Raw genomic sequence first — 20,270 nt, 5'->3', positions numbered from 1 at the left:
CTCCTGAGTTTGTTCCTAAAGATTAGGCTTCTTCCTCCCTGGGATTGTTTGGGTGAAAGGGCCAAAATGACATTTATGCCTGCAGTAGACTATTCATTGCAATATGATTCACTTATAGTTGTGAGGCTATGCCTTGAAAAACTGCAACAACCTTATTTTACAGAATACAATAGAGTAGGCCGTATACTTACAGTATTGGTGAACAGTTGTTTGACTCCAGCATTTATAAATCACCAGAAAAATATACAAAAATGTAATAATGGTAAGCGGTCACCTATCTGTTGCCTCGAACTCTCTGCCATCACCTGTTTTGTGTTTCAGTGAGGTATAACTCAATATTGGTGTTTTTGATATGGCTTAGTAGAAAACATTAATGGAAACCTTTTGCATATCATTAGGATTCATGAAGAGCAAATAGAGAATGGAAGGGATTTCTCTCAAGAGTTTCTCTCAAAACTGGTATTTGTTAAGCTAGCAGGCCCAACTTAGCCAACATTAAGAATGTATCATTGTAGTCACACATGCTCTTGAAGAAGTTACCATGTTGCAAGGTGATCGAAGTATGTAACCTGATAGTTAAAATGTGTCTCCCTTTGCATGACCGGCAATGTGGGATTGTCTTGCACCATTTTTTAGAAAGACTTTGTGTGCATGAAAGATGGAAACAAAAACAAAGTGTTAAACATAAAAATTCAGATCACAAACTTGATAAGTTGGACCAGAGCTTTAATGTGTTTGTACATGTGTGGGAGAGAGAATATTTAGCAGCACAACAGTCCAAACTACTATCAGCGGCACCGCAAGATAGACTGCAGGGAAGTCTGACAAATTGGAAAGCCAGTGAGTCATTTGGGAGTATTTCCTCTTTATACTTGTACTACAAATTGCTGCATCCTACAGGAGGAGCTGTTCATGCTTTCGTTTATTGCATCTGTCTCCATTTTCCCAGAAGTGTGTTTACACTTGTCATTGTTGCAGTTGTGTTATGTCGATGACGGTCGCTCTGAGTGTGCTTGTCACTGTTTGTGTGTGTATTGTGATAAAACTTTGCTCCATGCAGCACTGGAGGCCAGCTGGACCAGGCTCAAATTGTTGCTACCTTTTTTTCTTCTTCTTTTTTTTACTTTGTTCTTGTGGTAGATTTCCTATAGTGGCAGCTTAGGAGCTGTTATGCTGTACATGTGTCTGCCTGGTGCCCATAGCCATCTGTATTATTTGTACCTGCCTGTGTTTCTGGTAAATGCTGTTTCGCTTCTTCTGTGTCTCCAGTGGGCTTTGATTCAGTTGCACAAAACCCTCAACATTTTCCCTCCAACTTGTGCCATTAAGTCACTATCTTTCCAGATTTTGTACACAACTGTAGCATCTAGAAGATTACAACCTCCCAATGGTGACATAAAATTAAGAGATGCACTGATCGATCGGCGGTGATCGGAATCGCCGATTTTTCAGCTTGAACCACACAAACGGTGTTACCTTCTTGGGAACTTTCCCACTAGATAAGATGACTTTTCAGACCCTCTTATTTCTAAAAAGGCAACTAGCGACAAATTTAGCAACTTATTTAGACCATTAGGGAAAAGGTGAGAAAAATATATTAAAATATATTTACAGTGATGTTGATTAGGGATGCACCAATTAAAAATTTCTCAGCTGATACCGATGTGTGGAATTTTTAACTGGCCGATGTTAATACCAATGCCGATGTTTGTTGTTTTCTTTGGGCCAGCTAAACAAATCAGTCTCATTATAAAAAAATATTGAACCATATTCGTCACACTAACTGTGAATGAGCAGAAATTCTCCACCATTAGCGAGTGTACCTGAAGGCGCCATGGAGTCCTGTCGGAGCCCACATGCTTCGTTGTTTGTCTAAATAACTCACTCACGGGCAAGGCAAAATGTTGCCACACAGTGACTTCAGGAAAGCAGGAGGATTTTCTGTTTCTCCCTCATCTCAGACTTAAGCAGTGGCCATGGTGTCTGGAATAGTCAAGCTACAGCTGAGCTAACATTACCCTGTGTCTTTAGCTGCATGCTACCAGCTGGTAAGCGGACGCTGTCCGTGGGGAATTTACCTTCTCAAATGCTGTGGTTAACATGGGTCGCTCTGTCGGTCTGTTCTCTCTTGGACTCCAGGTCATCTCTCCATTTTTTTTTTATTAGCTTTCATCAGCAGATTCCGATGCATTGGTGCATTTCTAATGTTGATAGGTTTTCAGTGTAGTCCCCCGTGCCCCACAGGTGGACATTTAAGTGAGTATATCTATCTATCTCTCTATCTCTCTATCTCTCTATCTCTCTCTATCTCTCTCTCTATCCGGGAGGAGTGTGAAAAAGTTAGTTAAGGACTGGGACCCACTATATATATATATATATATATATATATATATATATATATATATATATATATATATATATATATATATATATATATATATATATATATATATATATATATATATATATATATGAGACTCACTTAAATGTCCACCTGTGGGGTACGCTCATGGACAGCTCCTACTCACGCTCTCTGTCTGTGCAAGATTCGGGATGATTGAAATTTCTCTTGTCACAAACTTTCAGATAGGTTGCTCACGTCACATTTACGTCGTCTCTCTCAGTTGGAGGCTGCGCAGTAACGCTCAGCCATCACCCGGAAAATTGCTTCTAATTGGCTTCACTGGTCTCCGTCGAAGTCTATGGCGTCGCTGTGTCCATTTCTTGGCCAAAACACCACAGTAAATTTTAGCCTGCATGCATGTTAAAAAAAAACAAAGAAGTGAATATTCAAATCCAAAAATGTAAAATGGAATACCTATCCATCGAACAAATATTTTAATATTTGAAGATTCAGATCCAGCCCTAGACCTTGGAAGTTGTTAGACTAAAGGTGCTGACACACTAACCCGATAATCGGCTGTTGGACAGTCTGGCGAGGTCGGTGGCTCGAGTCTGTTCAGAGTGTTCCGTGCCATCGTCCGTCTGAGGGGCTGTCGGCTTTATTTTGGCCGACCTGACATGTTCAGTCGGAGACAGGGCAGTCAGGACTCACCCGGAAATGACGAGCGGAATGAGCGTGACTAGAGTCTCTCAAAATCTGACGAAAATCTTTTTCTTGAAAATCTCTTTGTTGATCTGAAATGAAGACCGATTCAGCAACTGCACGGCCTATTTCTCGTTTAAAATGTTTTCAGAAACATGTTTTGGTGAACTATTTTAGTACAATATGAGATCGTATTCTGAACAAGCCGCCATGACAGTCTGGCTTTGAATTTCCGGAGAAAACAAATCCATGTGACGCGTTCGTCCAATCAACTGCCGGTTTTAATTTTTTGGGCAACAATACAGATTATTGCTGCCTGCTGTTATGGAGACGTATTACGTCTCGTCTCTTTGGTGTGTTCTGTGGCACTTTTTGGACCAACACGGGGAGACTGATCGGTCCGACTGGCTTTTCTGCCGACGGTTGGCCATCTGGTTGGTGTGTAACTGCCATAAGGCTGATTAGTCTAAATTTGTTACATCTCTTTGTAAAGCCAATTTAGCAAAGCTTTGAAATATTACAGTATTTTTTCAGCAATGTTACCCAGCTCTAAAGTTTTGATGTATTGCACATTCGTGCCTTGGGACTAGACGAGTGCTGTGCTTATTTATTTAGGTCTTATTTGTGAGTTTTTTTTGCTTCCAGCCATAAAAGTAGCATCTGTGTTAAACTGGTACTGCTTTTTTATTTTGTGTCATTCAACATAATGGTCAGTTAGTCAGATTCTCCACTGTGTTTGTTTGCCTCAGGGAGGCCAAGGCAGCGATCATGTGGTGTGCAAACTACTTTCCTCTTCTCAGAAAGTGACTCATCAAGAAGAATGAGATTAGTTACAGATCTATACTGTGGTTTCTGTTCATCTTTAAGGCCCTGTTGTGGGGGGGCTATATTTCTAATAGAGGCCTGAATACACAAACTTATGATCAGTGCTTTTTCCTAGAACATAGTGTGTTCCCCAGTTTATTTTCCAGTAGAGTATTTGATTATTATTTGGCCTTGTTTTTGTCTTAACAGCCTTTGTGTGTATCTTGAATGTGATGTCCCTGACTGCCTGGAAGAGGACTTTATGTAGGACTGAACGCTGCGTAGTGGAATACACGCCCCCCTGCCAGATGACGCAAACTCCCCCTCACCCTCCACCCCTTTCCACACACATCCCTAAACACTCCCAGGTCCTGAGACAGAGTAGGAAGACAAAGATTTACTAAAGCACACGCATGCTTGAGGCCAACCTAAACCTCTGAGTGCCTTTTACGTTTAAACTAATTAATATCCGTAGTAGGACGATATCAAATGTTACAACTTAAGTCATAATTATATGCATGTGGTTGTAATCTTTTGTGAACATTCAGCGTGTATTAATTTTTAACCAAAGTAGAAATGAAATTGATAAAACACATTCTGTTTTCTGTTGTCTCCCTTTTACTTTTAAGTCCAATTTCGTGTTATAGCAGGTGGTAGCACACACAGTTTCCCATACTGCCAGCTCGTTGCTGGGGGCACTATAACATAATCCAAAAGTGTATATTAAAACAGTGAATGTAATCATATGTGGTCTTTACTTGAGGAATTTCTCTTTTGCAGTGTTGTACAGAGCTGCGGTGATAAGTCAGTCGATTATTCGATCAACAGAATATTAATTGGCAACTTTTTTGGTAATTGATTAATTGTATAGGTAATTTATATTCAATCAAAAATGTCAAACATTCTCTGTATCCAGCTTCTCAAATATGGGTATTTGGTAGGCTACATTTTCTGTTTTAAAATGATTGTAAACTGAATAAATATGGGGTTTTGACTGGTTGGACAAAACAAGATATTTGGTGATTTTTAAGTGTGATGGGCACCTCACTATTTTCTGGGCAGCTGTGGCTCAGGAGGTAGAGCAGATTGTCCTTTAATCAAAAGGTCCTCCTGTTCACGTGTCAAAGTATCCTTGAGCAAGACCCTGAACCCCAAGTTGCTCCCGATGGGCAGGGCAGTGCCTTGTATGGCAGCTCTGCCACTGTCAGTGTATGAATGTGAGTGTGTGAATGAGAGAAAATTGTATGGTGTCTGGTAAGGTAGGAAGGCGCTATATAAATGCTGTCCATTTAACACTTTATAGACCAAACAAATTCCGGACAATTATCAGCTGATTAATCGATGATAGAAAAGATCAATGATCTTGTCAGATTTACGCGTGGTTAGTTCTACGACACCAGTAAGAGTTAATAACATGGCACGAACTGCAGATTAATATACCATGTTCACTAATTTGCAGTAGTGTTAAAACTGTTGACCAGAACGTTATGTGTACCTTTTTATTTTATAAGATTTTAACAGCCAGGCCAGCCCATCACAAATAAGTTATTTTCCATTGCCATAGTGTAATGGGATTTTCTACATGTCATGTGTCCTTCAGTTTATTAATTGATGCAAAATAAAGCCTTCATTGTCATAACCTTTTTACCGCTGAGAAGCAGTGTACTGAACTTTGAGTAAAATGTACATGAGAAATGTTAAATCATACCATTAAACATAGCTGGGACCGTGTTTGGAAGATGGAAGAACAGTACATTCAATGTAGAACAATAAAACGGTGGTTAATGAATTGTATGTTAGTGCCTCTTGCAGTGCAATTACAATAAGCAAGATATTGGAGGTCTACTTAACTATGCGCTGATTAATGATTCAAATACAATTTTGTTAATGACTGTTACTGACAAAAAACGGTGACATTGTATTATAGATATGCTAATGACGGTATTCTTTCTTTCTTTCTTTCTTTCTTTCTCTCTCCAGAGAGTCCAGCGAGGAGTGCAATGGGATCAGCGGTGCTCTGTCAGTGGAGTCTGTGCCGGGGCCAAGACTGAATTGGTGTCCTGCCAACACCACTACCCCTGCCCCTGCCCCTGCAGCTCCAGCTCCTGCTCCGGGGCCCGAGCCCGCGCCCAACCCTGTTAGAATGGGGGACGGCCTGGATGCAGCGCAGATGTCGGGCAGCGGCAGCAGCCAGGGGCAGGCCCAGCAAATGGGCAACCCCCCACCCCCAGAGTACATCAATCCCAACAGGCCAAAGCGCCAGACCAATCAGCTGCAGTACCTGCTCAAGGTGGTGGTGAAGGCCCTGTGGAAGCACCAGTTTGCCTGGCCCTTTCATATACCAGTGGATGCGATCAAACTTAACCTGCCTGTGAGTACTAGCTTTGTCTCTGTGTGTATGATGCCACATACCTCCAAACGTTCATGGACACATTAGGCATCACATAATTGCCAGGTTGTCTGCATCTACACACAGCAGCTGTACATTTATACGTTTCTTATTTATACGTTGATTTGTGATGATTTATGTTCATTACTGTGTGCAAAGCAACTAGGTCACCCCTCCCCTTTACTGTATGTGTACAGCATTGTTTTAGATATTAGGGCTCATTTTGGAAGAAATTAAATGAATACCGTTCATTGTTGTTCAATGTAAAAACAATGTGAATGTATTTTTTTTTATTTTATTGTTGCTAAGTTGATTGTTTTTATATCAGTGTGTGCACATCGATAGACCTAGCTTTGGTCCAGACAATATGTAATGCTTATTGAACACAATGAATGCCGGAGAGAGTGTGGAAAACTGACATGCTTAAAAAATGATCTTCTCTTAAACGTCTTACAAACTGTATTGCTTAATTGCTGAAAAAATTGCAATGGGAGAGACTTTTTATTATTATTATTATTATTAATTTTTTATTGTAACATTTTTTCTTAAGTTAAATGTAATGTAATTGACAATTCCGCTTCCAACCTGTAGGGGGACCAAAGTGCGAAAAGTTACAACACCTTCATTGTGCCGGTAGAGAATGTCACATTGTTAAAAAAACCTCTACATTGTTAAAAAATGTCTACATTGTTGACATACTTGTATGCAACTTTTTCAGGACTACTACACAATAATCAAAACTCCTATGGATATGGGAACAATCAAGAAAAGGCTTGAGAACAGTTACTACTGGAATGCCCAAGAATGTATCCAAGACTTCAACACAATGTTCACCAACTGCTACATATACAACAAGGTAACATTGGAGCCATGGTTACCAAAAAATTGCCAAAGATTGTGATATGCCTCCACTTTTGCTGAGAGTGTTTGTCTCTTCATGCAGCCTGGAGATGACATAGTCTTAATGGCTGAGGCTCTGGAGAAGGTTTTCCTCCAAAGGGTCACAGAAATGCCTCAGGAAGAAACTGAGATTGTTGTCATGACCGGGAAAGGACGTGGCCGGGGCCGAAGAGACGGAGGTATGTGATTTACTGCTTTACAGTGTCTTTTGCCATCAACACATATTCTTGGAGTTGGCTATTTATTTGAGTGTCTTGTTCTCTCATCAAGGTCTGAACTTGAAACCAGGACCCATCATTGATTCTTCGTCCTTGACTCCTACAACACGTGGTCTGTCAAACCTCTCAGCAGCACCGCAGACCAGAGGACCATTGCAGGGCCCACCTTCACTACCTCCCCAGCCTTTGATGCAGGCCCTGCCGTCCCACGTGGCCCCAACATTACCCAGCCATGCACCACAGCTCGGAGCTCCCTACTCTCTGGGCCAATCAGACTGTGCTCCTCAAGTTCCCATCATGACTTCTGTGCCTCCCCCTGCTCAGACCTCCCTTCCCCCAGCATCCATCCAGAGCACTGCCCCCATGCTGCAGAGCCCTATAACCATGACCAAAGTGAGTGTGACTGACACAGGGAAATATGCTTGGACAGGTGGGCAATGTGTTAAGCATGCTTGGGAGCAGTAGACAGATTTGGTTAAGTTTGGGTAACTCATTCTAATCTCTTATTTCCTTGCCCTTTCGCACCATTTATCTGCTCTCTTTGTATTCACTTCTATCTAGCAAAGAAAGAGCCAGAAAAGGAAAGCTGACACTACAACGCCCACAGCAAATGACCAACTGAGTGAGTCTTCACCAGCAGAGTCCAAATCTGGGAAGACACTACCCAGGCGAGAGAGTACTCGGCCTACAAAACTGATAAAGAAGGATGCTCCCGACTCCCAGCATCACATAGGCATGGGGATGGGACTGAGTGGACCAAGTGGAGGTCATAGCCCCAAACCACAGGATCAGCTGGGATACTGCGCTAGTCTGGTTAGGGATATGCTGTCCAAGAAGCATGCTGCTTACGCCTGGCCATTCTACAAACCTGTTGATGTGGCTGCACTGGGACTACACGATTATCACGATATCATCAAATATCCAATGGACCTCAGCTCCATCAAGGTGTGTTGAAGACAGCATAGTTTATCAACGGTACCATAAGATATTGAATAGAGGAATAGAGGATCTGTGGCATGGCAAGAAGTAATTCATGTCCTTGATGTGTTTTAATAGGCCAAGCTGGAGAATAGGCAATACCGAGAACCCCAGGAGTTTGCTGCTGACGTACGATTAATGTTTTCCAACTGCTACAAATATAATCCACCAGACCACGAGGTGGTAGCTATGGCACGCAAGCTACAGGTAAATCTAGTCTAGCATGCAAACAATGGTGCTTAGGTAAAAAAGGGCAGGCATTCATCAATATAGACTTCAATTATATATAATAGTCAATACCATAATGTTTGTAATCCATGTTTTGTAGTTACCCTACTTAATCTTGCAATGTGTTTACTGAGAGAAAAGTGAGCAACATTTAAGGCATGTCACTGTTTTAGTTTACATTTGCAAGAAAAATCAATTTTGGACATTTGCTTGAAATGTTAAAGAAAGGAATTAAAATATGTTCACAGTAGAACACATACTTTTGCCAGGATGCTACCTGAGCACTCAGTCAATGTACTAACCCAATTTACTTACAAACTGAACAAACAGGTTGATGTTTATTACTATTTATCTATATTTTACAATTATACAATATTTTGTTGAACCACAAAACTACTTGACCAGAGGTTTATTTTTGGCCGTGTTTGCACAAGCCCAGTCTATCACATCCTACTAATTTCTTCCTTAATTTGTGCCTGTTTGTTGGTGTTTTGAGTGTCTTCTCACAAACACGCACACCAGTTTTGCTTAGCTTGTGTGTTTCTTTTCATTTCATAGGATGTCTTTGAGATGCGCTTTGCCAAGATGCCAGATGAACCTGAGAGCAAGCCACTGGTTGCTGCCCCAGTTCCAACACTTCACCATCCTGCCCCTGTTAAGCCCCAGCCTCCTTTGGCCCATGTCGCCTCGTCTTCAGACAGCTCCAGTGACTCATCCTCGGAGTCTGAGTCATCCACAGATGACTCGGAAGAGGAGAGAGCCCAGAGGTTGGCAGAGCTCCAGGAACAGGTCAGTGACCAGAGTAGATTCAAGGTAGTGGCAAATTTGTTGTCAAGTCCTTGTTACCTTTTGCTGAGAACTGGTCTCTTTTCTTGACACAGTTGAAGGCTGTCCACGAGCAGCTGGCTGCCTTGTCCCAACCACAAGCCAGCAAACCAAAGAGAAAAGAGAAGGAAAAGAAGGAGAAGAAAAAAGAAAAGCATAAGAAGAAAGGAGGCATGTTGGGCCTTGTAGATGAGATCCAGGATGCTACACCTGTTCCGCAGCTCTCTAAGAAGACCAAGACCAGTAACAATAACAACAAAGAGGTCGTACCCAAGAAAAAACCCAGGTGAGTGTTCAACTTGTATAAACTTTCTCCATGTCAGGCAGTCATTTAGAGAAACTCCTTGATATTAGAAGTTTCTTCACCCATTTATTATGTCTTCTTCACCTGTAGTTGTTAAAATGTGAATGTCATTCAATGAAAGTGAATGTCTAAATAAAGGCTAGTCAGCAGTACATATTGATTAATTAAACATTTGTGTTTCGCCTCTAGTAAAAAGGAAGGGATGAAAAGCAATCACCCCTTCAACCTGCTCCCGGTTCCTAGCCTGGAAGAAGATTTGGGGGCCGCTGGGTCATCAGCTACAGGGGAAAAGTGCAAGCCTATGACGTATGAGGAGAAGAGGCAGCTAAGCCTGGACATCAACAAGCTTCCTGGTGACAAGCTCGGCCGTGTAGTGCACATCATCCAGTCCAGAGAGCCCTCACTCAAAAACTCAAACCCTGATGAGATCGAGATTGACTTTGAGACGCTAAAGCCTTCCACTTTGCGCGAGCTGGAGAGATATGTGTCTTCCTGCCTCCGCAAGAAGAAAAAGGTTCCAGGTAAGTCACTGTAGGAAACCAGCAACCCAGCACACCTGAGTGTGTGATTTTCTAGTGTGTTTAGGCATGTGAAATTACTGAGTTGATGCTTTATTTGAAGTGCATGAACACATAGTTGTTGCTTTGCAGTTGAGAAGCCTGTGGAGTCAATGGCTACCTCCAAAAAGACTGGATCCTCTTCAGAGAGCAGCGGCTCCAGCACAGACAGCGAAGCTGAGGGGACAGGTGATTTACTGCAAATATGACTATTTAAATGCCCATAATCAAAAATGCTAAATTAAGTGTTAAATCTTTATTTCCACTTATTTTCAGGAATAATAAAGCATCAGAATCACAAGAAGAAGGGCCAGTCTGTGAAGGAGGGGAAGAAGACCCATCCGCATGTACACATTCAGAGTGGCCCTGCTCAGACTGCGCTTCATTCCCAAATTGCAGGCCTTCAGTCCAGCAGTCAGATGAAGCAGCAGCATCAGCCATCTCCCGCAGGCTTCATTGCTCCCCCTGTAGCTGCTCTGGAGTCTTCCCAGTTACTGGAGACTAGCTTTGAGTCCCTGCCACCTTTCGGCCAGCCCCTTATGCATCTGTCCCACCACGCAGGCAACTCCTCCTCACCCTCACCCGCACCTCCACACCTCAACGCTCATTCTGCAGGGCAAGTGTCCCCTGAGACCCACCCCTTCCTCAACCAGCATCCCGTCCTCACATCCCCAGGTAAGGCTGCATGCAGGCTGCTGCGCTTTCGACAGGTCCAACACTTAACGCTACTTAGATTTTCATTGTTTCTACAGGTATAACTGCAATCCCTCCAAGAAAAATGTCTCTTACAAAGTCAACCAGTCCCCATTCAGTTTTTTTAAATTGGCACACACCATGTCTACGTAAATAGTAAAATAAATATTTAATGGAACACTTCAGAGTGAAATGATCAAACAATATTAATGGCAAACCACACGTATCAAACTGTCAGTCTAATTTGATCTTTTTACAACCACCAACTTTGCTTTTGAACTGAGGAGAGTAAGCAGATGGGAAAACCTACAATAACCTACAGTAATAACCCATTAATCTGACCTCCTGCTTTGCTCTTAGAAGAACCCAAATCCTACCTCATTCTTAGAATAAACCCAACATTTATTACATGCATCATTAAACATTTAATAGGACTGCTGTGATGAGCACGGCTCTTTGTGTTTTTTTTTTTTTGTTTGTTTTTTAAGATTTTCCCTCACCATTTTTTGGAGTTCAGAAAATATGTAAATAAGCACTCGTGTCTTCTGCAGTAGTATCTGTAATACCGTGGGCTTACAATCATTGTCCGATTGCACATTACAGTGCTGAGCATTTTCATCCATTCCTGTGTTGATCAGTTTCCACAAAATAACAAAAATGCATGTACACATTTTGCAAATGTAACTGCCGTTTTCTTATATTGAGGTCAACATGTCAAGGATGACAATCACAAGACTTTGTGACAACAATTTTTTATTAATGATATGTTACGTTTCTTCTTTTTTTCCTGGAACTGTGCAACCTTAGCCTTGCACATTTCCATGCCTCAGCAGCCTTCTCGACCCAGTCACAAGGCAGCGCCTCTTCATCCCAAACCCCCCCAGCAGCAAACGGCCCCTCCTCAGCAGCAGCCAACCCTGCAGCAGCAACAACTGCCTCAGCAGCAACTCCAGCCCCAGTCAGCGCCACCACCACCACCACCACCACCACCACACCACCAGCTTTCCTCCCAGATTCTCCACCCTCCTCAGCCCCTGCACCAGCGGCCCATGTCCCCTCCAACACTCACACCCCAGGGCTTGCTGTCTTCCCAGCCTCCCCAGATGCTGCTGGAGGATGATGAAGAGCCAGGGTCTACAACGCCTATGAACCAAGTACAATTATACCTGCAGCAGTTCCAGCAAGCCCGTCAGCCCCAGCAGTCCATGCAGTTGCTCCAGGCCCAGGCTCGTCAGCAGCAACAACAGCAACAGCAACAACAACTGCAGCAGCAGCAGCAGCAGCAGCAGCAGCAGCAGCAGCAGCAGCAACAACAACAACAACAACAACAACAACCAGGACAGATCTCTCTTCTGCAGTCTGTCCAGGGACAATCTCAACTCTCCTCTCAGACCACGCTGCCTCCTCCCCGGCTCCCTATTCAGTCCCAGGCTCAGCCAGCCCCTTCACATCAGGCCCCGCCCCAAATTCCTCTACACCAGTCCCACCACATGCAGCACACTCTGCCGCAGCAACAGCAGCCACAACAGCAACAACTGAACTACCAGCAGGGTCCTGGACTAGCTGGTCCGTCCCAGGGATCACAACACAAGGTATCCATGCCCACCAACAAAGCACAGCAGATCATCCAGCAGCAGCAAGAGCAGCCCTCCCCTCGCCCAACCAAGGCTGACCCTTACAACGCAGGTGAGTCTTGAGAAAATGAGACAAACGTTTATTGTGTAACTGGTTGTAGAAGCAAAAAAAACTGTTGCTGTAAACATTTTGTTGGCTCAAGTTTTATGGCACTCCCTTCTGTTGACAGGTCACATGAGGGACAACCCATCCCCTCTCATGATGCATTCCCCACAACTTCCCCAGTATCCACCCGTGTCTCACCAGTCCCCACCTCACAACATGCAGCCCAAAAAGGTGAAAAACTTTTTTAGAAACCATTAAGTGCAGGGCTAATGTTATGTCTCCACATGCCTGTGTCTGACTTTGACTCGGTTTGCTTGTGATGCAGCAGAGGGCCCCTGTGAGCCATGGTGGGGTAAAGGAGGAGAAACTTCCTCCATCACCAGTGATCCGAGGAGAGCCATTTAACCCTGCAATGAGACCAGACCATCACAAACATCCTGATAACAAGCTTTCTCAACCAGGCCACGGCCAACAGAGTGAGTACCAAGACTTCTTGTTTTTCCTCTGGCTTTCTGTGGGTAAAATGCACAAAAAGGAGAAGCTACACAAGATATTGAGACTATGCTTGTGTGTGCATGTAATGTGTTGAGCAGATGTAAAGTCCATGGACAGCTTGCGACCTGTCATCCGCTCCTCCCAGTCCAGTGGACCGCCCTCCTCTCTGCAAGACAAGGATAAGTTCAAGCAGGAGTCCAAGATGCCCATTGCCCCCAAAAAGGTACAGGTGGGTGTAATAGTCACTTATTTAAATGATCTCCTACAGCCCTTTCAGTTCTTGAGAACTAAATGAACTTTATGGTATGGCATCTTTCAAGATTTGTGATCATGATTGATAATTAATGTGGCTCGTCTGTCTGTCTGTCCGTGTGTGTGTGTGTTTTCTCAGGATGTGAAACTGAAGAATATGGGCTCATGGGCCAGCCTGGCACAAAAGTCCACATCTACACCCTCATCTGCAGTGAAGTCATCAAGTGACAGTTTTGAGCAGTTCCGTCGTGCTGCCCGGGAGAAAGAGGAGAGGGAGAAAGCACTGAAGGCCCAAGCCGAGCAGGTGGAAAAAGACAGACTACGCAGAGAGCAGGACAAACTACGGTAAGGTCGTCCAGAGGGAGACTTAAGACACAAATATACAGGGCCGCAATGTTTACCTCATGAGGGACCATGTGTCTTAATGTTGATGTACACTTGCTCCATGAAGCTAGAGAGAAGAGAAAATGAAAGTTAATAAGAATGTTGAACAGGCTATACTGTATGTATTTGTAGGTTTTCAGCAATCTAGGTCATAATAAGTTCTTGGAGCAAGAGCGGCAAGACTTGCTGTGTAGTTTTGAAAATGTGAAACCACTCATTTGAGAGGCCTTGTCACCACCACTGCCTTAAGAAACCAAATGCTGTGTTGCTGAAACAACATCAACAATGTACAGATGTCAACATTTGAAACACAGCCCTTGTAATAACTTAAATACAAAAATGCACAGGTTGCAAATTAATTTGGGTGGGCGGCCTGATGATAAATAAGACAGGAACTACAGTATGTGGCGATGTATTATGCCCTCTAGTGGCCATAGTGTAGGATCACCACAGCCACTGGGAGTCGAGCGTAACCGAGGACTACAGGAGGGGAACATTTGATTGACAATAGGACTTTTGGCCGATCTTAATGCTATCAGTTAAACCGTTAATAACTAAAATAATCTATACAATATATTTCTTAACTGCTAGTTAACTTGCTAGTGCAAACTAGCAAGTTGCATTTTAAGCTGCTCTTTTTTTCTGCTAAACATGAAAATAAAAAAAATCTAAATTGGCATCCTTAAATATATGCATCGGTTGTCGGGGCATGACGTCGGTCCTCAACTACTGGCATCAGAGAGTACATATGGGCATCTTGTTCAAGCCATTACTATTACGTAGCCATTACACAGTAATCATTAAACCTCACATAATAATCTTTGTGTACAGTCCTTGTTCAAAAAAAAGCTGAGGCTCATATTAACCCTTTTATTTTAGAAATAGAAGATTTTAAAGTTAATAATAAAGTTTTGTTTTGGTTTTACCTGTGTTGGGCTATTGAGACATTTTATGTTGCACTGGGAAAGACTTTATAACTTGAGTGGTTAGGGGGTTAGGGTTATTTATTTTCCATTGCTGGTAACTGACACACCATAGACTTTTACTATGGCTGGATAAAACAAAACTCAGTTCCACGGTCCATTAAACAACCGTGAGAGCACTTCCAGGGAAAGCTCTGCTCACCAGTGTTCAACCTTTTGCCTCTTACATCCACCAAGTTACCAGCTAGCTGTTTGCTTTTGCCCAAATGTCTCTCTACAGCTCCTTATCCATGTTTTGTATATCTTAAAGGTGCTCTAAGCGTTTTTTAGGCTACAACATTTTTCGTCACATACGGCAAACCTCTCCTCACTATCCGCTAGCTGCCTGTCCCCTGAACACACTGTAAAAAAAAACACTGTCTCTATAGACAGCCCAGGCTCCAAAAACGGCAACAAAAACAACCTGCACCAACCTGCCCCACGAACCATAACAAACAGTGTTCCAGCCAATAACCGACAAGAAAGAGCTGCTTGAGCCATGAATACGCATTGTGGAAGTAGCCTACATGCTAACGCTGCAGCAGTGATTGCTCAACCAGCTCCTTCTTGCCGTCACATCACTTAGAGCACCTTTAAGTAAGTTTTATACAAGTAAGTTACATGAGTTATCTTGGTCTTCTGGCCTTGTAGTTTAATATAAAACCCGGTATTTGTGGTGTGAATTTTTGGCCCGACTTGTTTTCCAGGGGTCGAGATGAAGAGGACATCATGGAGCCAAGCAGAAGGGTGCACGAGGAGCCACGCAGGCGTCTAGAGCAGCAACATGTTCAAGCTCCTTCGCAACAACAACAGCAACAGCAACAGCAACAGCAGCAGCAGCAGCAGCAGCAGCAGCAGCAGCAGCAACAACAGCAGCAGGAGCCCCAGCCAGCTGCCATTCAGCAGCCTCCTCAGTCCCCCACACCGCCTCAGCCTGCCACACAGAACCCACTCGACCAACAGAGGGAGCTAGCACGCCGCCGAGAGCAGGAAAGGAGGAGGCGAGAAGCGGTGAGATAATAGTCTTTAGCACTCTTTAGTTTTATGGACCTTCATATGATGCTAATTGTAACATGTAATACGACAGATGGTGAATTATCAAAGATGTGCACCATAGATTAAGAGCTCAATTTGAACTCAAGCAATAACCCATTATAATTGTATTTACATTACTAGCTATTTTCCTGAAGTTTGACGATGCACTCTCAGGAGTAATGAACGTAACGGAAATGCTTAGTTGTTCTTTTCTCTCTCCAGATGGCAGCAACTATTGACATGAATTTCCAAAGTGACTTAATGGCTATCTTTGAGGAGAATCTGTTTTGAGGAGAGGAGCAACTGAAACGAAACAGCAAAAAAAAGGAGAAAAAAAACTTGGGATAATGTAAACTTCCTCTAAAGAGAGAACTGGCGACCACGCACCACAGAGGGACACAGACTGTATGTAGATGTGACGGGCCCTCGGAGACCGAGTACAAACGCTGGACGGGCGCTCATCGCTCGCTTTGCCCCTGTGGACGGAACACACAACACATGGGAATAGTCTCATTGTTTTGGATGTCATTTCCTGGGAATTTGGCATTACCTACCTGATATCTCATAACGGGAGAAAGAGACAACTTGGCACAGTTGCCTGCTTTGTCACTTGCCTCTTGTGCGTGGACCCAACATAAATTGCAAGAGTAAAGACAACTATGAAACTATGAAAATGCTCTGATAATGTACTGACAGACCGTGCAGACGTGTTTTAAAACTGCCAGATGTCTGAGGTGGTAAAGAAGACTGGTCTTTTATGTTTTGATTGTTGTAAGTGAACAAATTAAATGGTGGGGGGGGGGGGGCAACTTCCATACTGTAAATCATGTATATTTCTCAGCAGAGAAGGTACAGTTTGCCTTACACCTCTTTCCTAAACAGACCATTATGTTCTGTGGCCTGCACACATGGGAAAAACCAATAACATTTACAACCAGGAGTAGGAGCAGTGCAGAGCTTTTTTTCATCATCTTAATATCTACTGTAAAGAAGTATTTTCTTATACTACAATAACGGTTTATTTTGGATCTTTTTTTTTTCTCTTTAGGTCTTTGAATCTCCATACTATCACACTCCATCACCTATGTCTATGCCAAACAACCCATTATCTTTTATGCTAAATTACTTGTCCTAAAACATGGTAGGTAGCTAGTGACAAAAAAAACACAAAAAAAAAACCTGACTATATGCATTATCATAGTTCCATCACGTATTTATCAAAGACAGAATCAGTTGAAGTTTTAATCATGCCTTGTATTTTTCATTTAAAGCTACTTGTAAGCAGAAGAGGGGAAAGGTCCGGCCGTTTCTGAACTTTATTTGGAGTATGATTTCACTACAAGTGTCGCACCATTCTTTGTATTACACTTTGAGACATAATGTTGGAAATGTTGATATCATTGGCCTGTTTGCAACAGTCACACTACTGGATCAGTTAAAAAATGAGAAGGTGAGGAGCCCCTTGCTGTTCCCTCTGTGTGTGTGCTCTGAACTTGCCTAAAGATTTTGACCACATGTCAACAGGCAGAGTGCTCTAGGCAGGAAGGGGGCGATCCGGGGAGTAAGACAGACACCGCCTTTCTGTAGCTGTTACTTGAATCAGGTTTAGTAAAAATAGCTGAAGGGACTGGAAGGAGCTCCCACTTAGTTTAAATTCTAATTGACTGAGGGCACACTGTCAACAATACAAAATAAAAAGACAAACAAAAGTTAAGAAATGTAAAACTCTGAAAAAAAGCTGTTTTGATTTATATCTTTGTTCTTGTTCGATAATAGTGGATGTGAGTTATAATTCTGTTCTTGGAGACATTGGACCGGGGATGGGTTGAAATCGGAATGCATCTCGTCCTCTTCACTTGTCTCTTATGGTGTTTTTCTCCAGTGCCTGTATTGTATTGCAATTCTCGTTGGCTTATATTACACTTTGAGGTGAGGTGGGGGGGGGAGGTTTAGAAAGGGGGCAGGTCAGGAATGGGTGGTGTAATATTTGAATGGGGAGGGAGATTTTTGAAAGAGTTTGTGTAAAAAAAAAAAAAAAAAAAAAAACAAAAAAAAAAGGACAAGACAGTGTTTTATATTTTACCCGTTGTCAATATTCGGGTTTTAAATTTAGTTTTAGCTGGACTTCTATGAGTGTACACATCTGACAGCTAATTTCTTATTTTGTTCAATCAGCAGATTTTAGGTAGATATGTTTCAGCGTTTCCACACGTCTGGTCTGTGAGTGTGACTGTGTATATGTGGACGGCTGTGTGACTGTTTTTTTTTTTTTTTTTTAAGTGTGTGGTGCAGGAGGCATGTTCCCCGATGTAGATGAGCATTCTATTGATGAGGAGAATAAACAGATAAACAGTACTTCAGGAGAACTTGATTCTGTGCTTAAGTCACCTTTTTAATTTCATTGAAGTCCACCATATATGAAATATAGAATTTTTATCAGACTGGTTTTGAAAGGGTAAGAAAAAAACTTCATTCTTTTTTTTTTTTTTTTTCCTTTTCACAGTAACTGTTGGACATAATGTGCCATGAGTTGTACAGAGAATGTGCTGACCTGCAGCTCAGCCCAGAGTTTGCTTTATTCAGGTATTTTATTTTGTGTTACATTTGTTCTGTTTTGGGGGTTTTGTTCAAACATTAACCTCAATTTATTGTTTGGTATGTGAGTGGTCTATTGAGGTCTGATTCAGTCTGTTATGATCATTGAATAAACTCATCTCTTTTATAGAAAATAAAAAAAAACTAAATTCAGTTTTTTTATGTGAAATGCCTCTTGTAACTGGTATGGAGTTCACTCATTTTCATTTAGCAGATTCACAATAAGGAGCTTTATTTTCATTGTCTGGCCAGTTTTAGACATGCTAACTTGTGGCAGGAAGGAAAGTAACCATGTTCAGTTCAGAAACCATGTTGCCAGCTACAGACAAAAAGTGTAATAACACACACTTTAGATTTTATGTTTTACACTAGTACTCCTGTTTGAATTAATGTTAATAATAATACTAATGGAACAACATTGTTACACTAACCAGTGTAAATAAGATACTCAAAAATACAATGTAGCGTTTGGCTGTAAAGCACCTGTTTTTTAGAGGTTTTGTAAATTGGTGTTTTTATTTTTTTTATTTTAGATTATATATTCTGCATCAGAGACATTAGTTACATTACAATTTCATTGATTTTTTTTTTTTTTTTTTGGCCTCATTTATCTACCCCCTAGCTCTCATTCTTTTCTTAGCACTAACATTTGCCTAGTTCCCAATATTCAAATGAAAATATGCTTCAGTTACATTTTGCAGGTTTATAATGCAAAATACAAAAACACAAACAATGTCTATGCTTGCAAGTATTGAAAATCTAGCACTGTCTCTTTGCTTGTAGATGGTGCACATCAGCATGTCGACATCTGCAATTCCAATCTGCTGCTGCATTCTCTTCTTCAGGAATAATACAGATATTTAAAATGATTATTATTATTCTTTACGGTTTTCCTAGCCATTTTTTACAGCGTGCAGTGCAACACATGGCCAGCGATACATGTTTTGTCCACCTTTTATTTCCATACTTGCACACGAGAAACTTGTCTGTTCATTGGATTGCTAAATTTTGAAGATATTAGCCGGAAGTATGTTGCCTGACTTTACCAAGACTGTTAACAACAGTTATGGACTTAACGCCAGTAACTGACCGGTGACCAGGGGCACGTTCAATCTCAAAACCGTGTGCACCGTGTTGCTACGTTTTCTCGGAACGCTGTGCAACGGCTTTGAGATCTGTTTTCTCTCGTTTGGTGGGTGTTATATTTAGGCTTACATTTAAATTTACACATAGACTGATAGGCCAGAGACAGACAGAGTATACATACAGTGACACATTAATAAATTAAGATAGATAGATAGATAGATAGATACAAATGGAAACTCCGTTTTCATTCAGAGTCACGAATGTCAACATCAGGCCCATCATAACATCAACACCAGTAGAAACACAGGACAGTTTATGGGAACGTTTTGATGATCTTATCCGTGAAACCCAGATGATACACAATGCTACAGCTGATGCCACAGTGGAAGTGAAAAAATACCTCAACGATGCGTTTTTGCCCAGAACTCATGAGCCCCTAACTTACTGGAAAGAGAGAGCAGTAATCTTTCCTCATTTGTATGTCCTTGCTAAAAAATATCTTTGCATGCCAGCAACAAGTGTCCCTTGTGAGAGAAAAAAAGAAGTAGGTTAAGTCCTTCCACAGCAGAGAAATTCATATTTTGGAATAAAAATCTATAAAAAAGTGAGACATTGTGGCTTGATTTTTTATTAATATTCATTTTTCATGACCAAAATAACATTATGCACAGTGAGGAGCCTACAAGCCTTAACAGCTTCACATATTACAAAAATAAAATAATAAATATTTTTTTTAATGGCTCATTATCAAGGTTGTTTCAGATCAACACCTGCAAGTGACCACTAGGTGTCATCGTTGAGACGGGTGTCGGATTGTTTCGAAGCCTTGACACTATATG

The 20,270-nt window shown here is 42.0% G+C and overlaps 1 protein-coding gene across 5 annotated transcripts in view; it reads left to right on the top strand.

Moving 5' to 3' along the window:
* Nucleotides 1-18,498, top strand: part of brd4 (bromodomain containing 4) — a 44,081-nt gene extending 25,583 nt beyond the window's left edge. For 3 of the 5 annotated variants that reach the window (XM_028598528.1, XM_028598529.1, XM_028598525.1), the window contains 18 exons: nucleotides 5,831-6,221; nucleotides 6,958-7,095; nucleotides 7,183-7,318; nucleotides 7,410-7,750; nucleotides 7,919-8,302; nucleotides 8,414-8,542; nucleotides 9,122-9,352; nucleotides 9,445-9,674; nucleotides 9,882-10,213; nucleotides 10,343-10,438; nucleotides 10,526-10,924; nucleotides 11,750-12,628; nucleotides 12,747-12,853; nucleotides 12,948-13,098; nucleotides 13,216-13,346; nucleotides 13,509-13,714; nucleotides 15,423-15,726; nucleotides 15,973-18,498. In XM_028598528.1, the coding sequence (XP_028454329.1) occupies nucleotides 5,994-6,221; nucleotides 6,958-7,095; nucleotides 7,183-7,318; nucleotides 7,410-7,750; nucleotides 7,919-8,302; nucleotides 8,414-8,542; nucleotides 9,122-9,352; nucleotides 9,445-9,674; nucleotides 9,882-10,213; nucleotides 10,343-10,438; nucleotides 10,526-10,924; nucleotides 11,750-12,628; nucleotides 12,747-12,853; nucleotides 12,948-13,098; nucleotides 13,216-13,346; nucleotides 13,509-13,714; nucleotides 15,423-15,726; nucleotides 15,973-16,041 (4,491 nt within the window). In that variant the 5' untranslated portion in view covers nucleotides 5,831-5,993 and the 3' untranslated portion in view covers nucleotides 16,042-18,498. The remainder of the gene's footprint in view (nucleotides 1-5,830; nucleotides 6,222-6,957; nucleotides 7,096-7,182; nucleotides 7,319-7,409; nucleotides 7,751-7,918; nucleotides 8,303-8,413; nucleotides 8,543-9,121; nucleotides 9,353-9,444; nucleotides 9,675-9,881; nucleotides 10,214-10,342; nucleotides 10,439-10,525; nucleotides 10,925-11,749; nucleotides 12,629-12,746; nucleotides 12,854-12,947; nucleotides 13,099-13,215; nucleotides 13,347-13,508; nucleotides 13,715-15,422; nucleotides 15,727-15,972) is intronic. The other 2 variants (XM_028598526.1, XM_028598527.1) reach the window with 2 other exon arrangements.
* Nucleotides 18,499-20,270: the final 1,772 nt, after the last annotated feature.

The sequence above is a fragment of the Perca flavescens genome, chromosome 15 (assembly GCF_004354835.1).
Source record: "Perca flavescens isolate YP-PL-M2 chromosome 15, PFLA_1.0, whole genome shotgun sequence".
NCBI classification, from domain to species: Eukaryota; Metazoa; Chordata; class Actinopteri; order Perciformes; family Percidae; genus Perca; species Perca flavescens.
The sequence above is the reverse complement of the archived record's forward strand: the minus strand, read 5'-3'. Positions and strand labels throughout refer to the sequence as shown.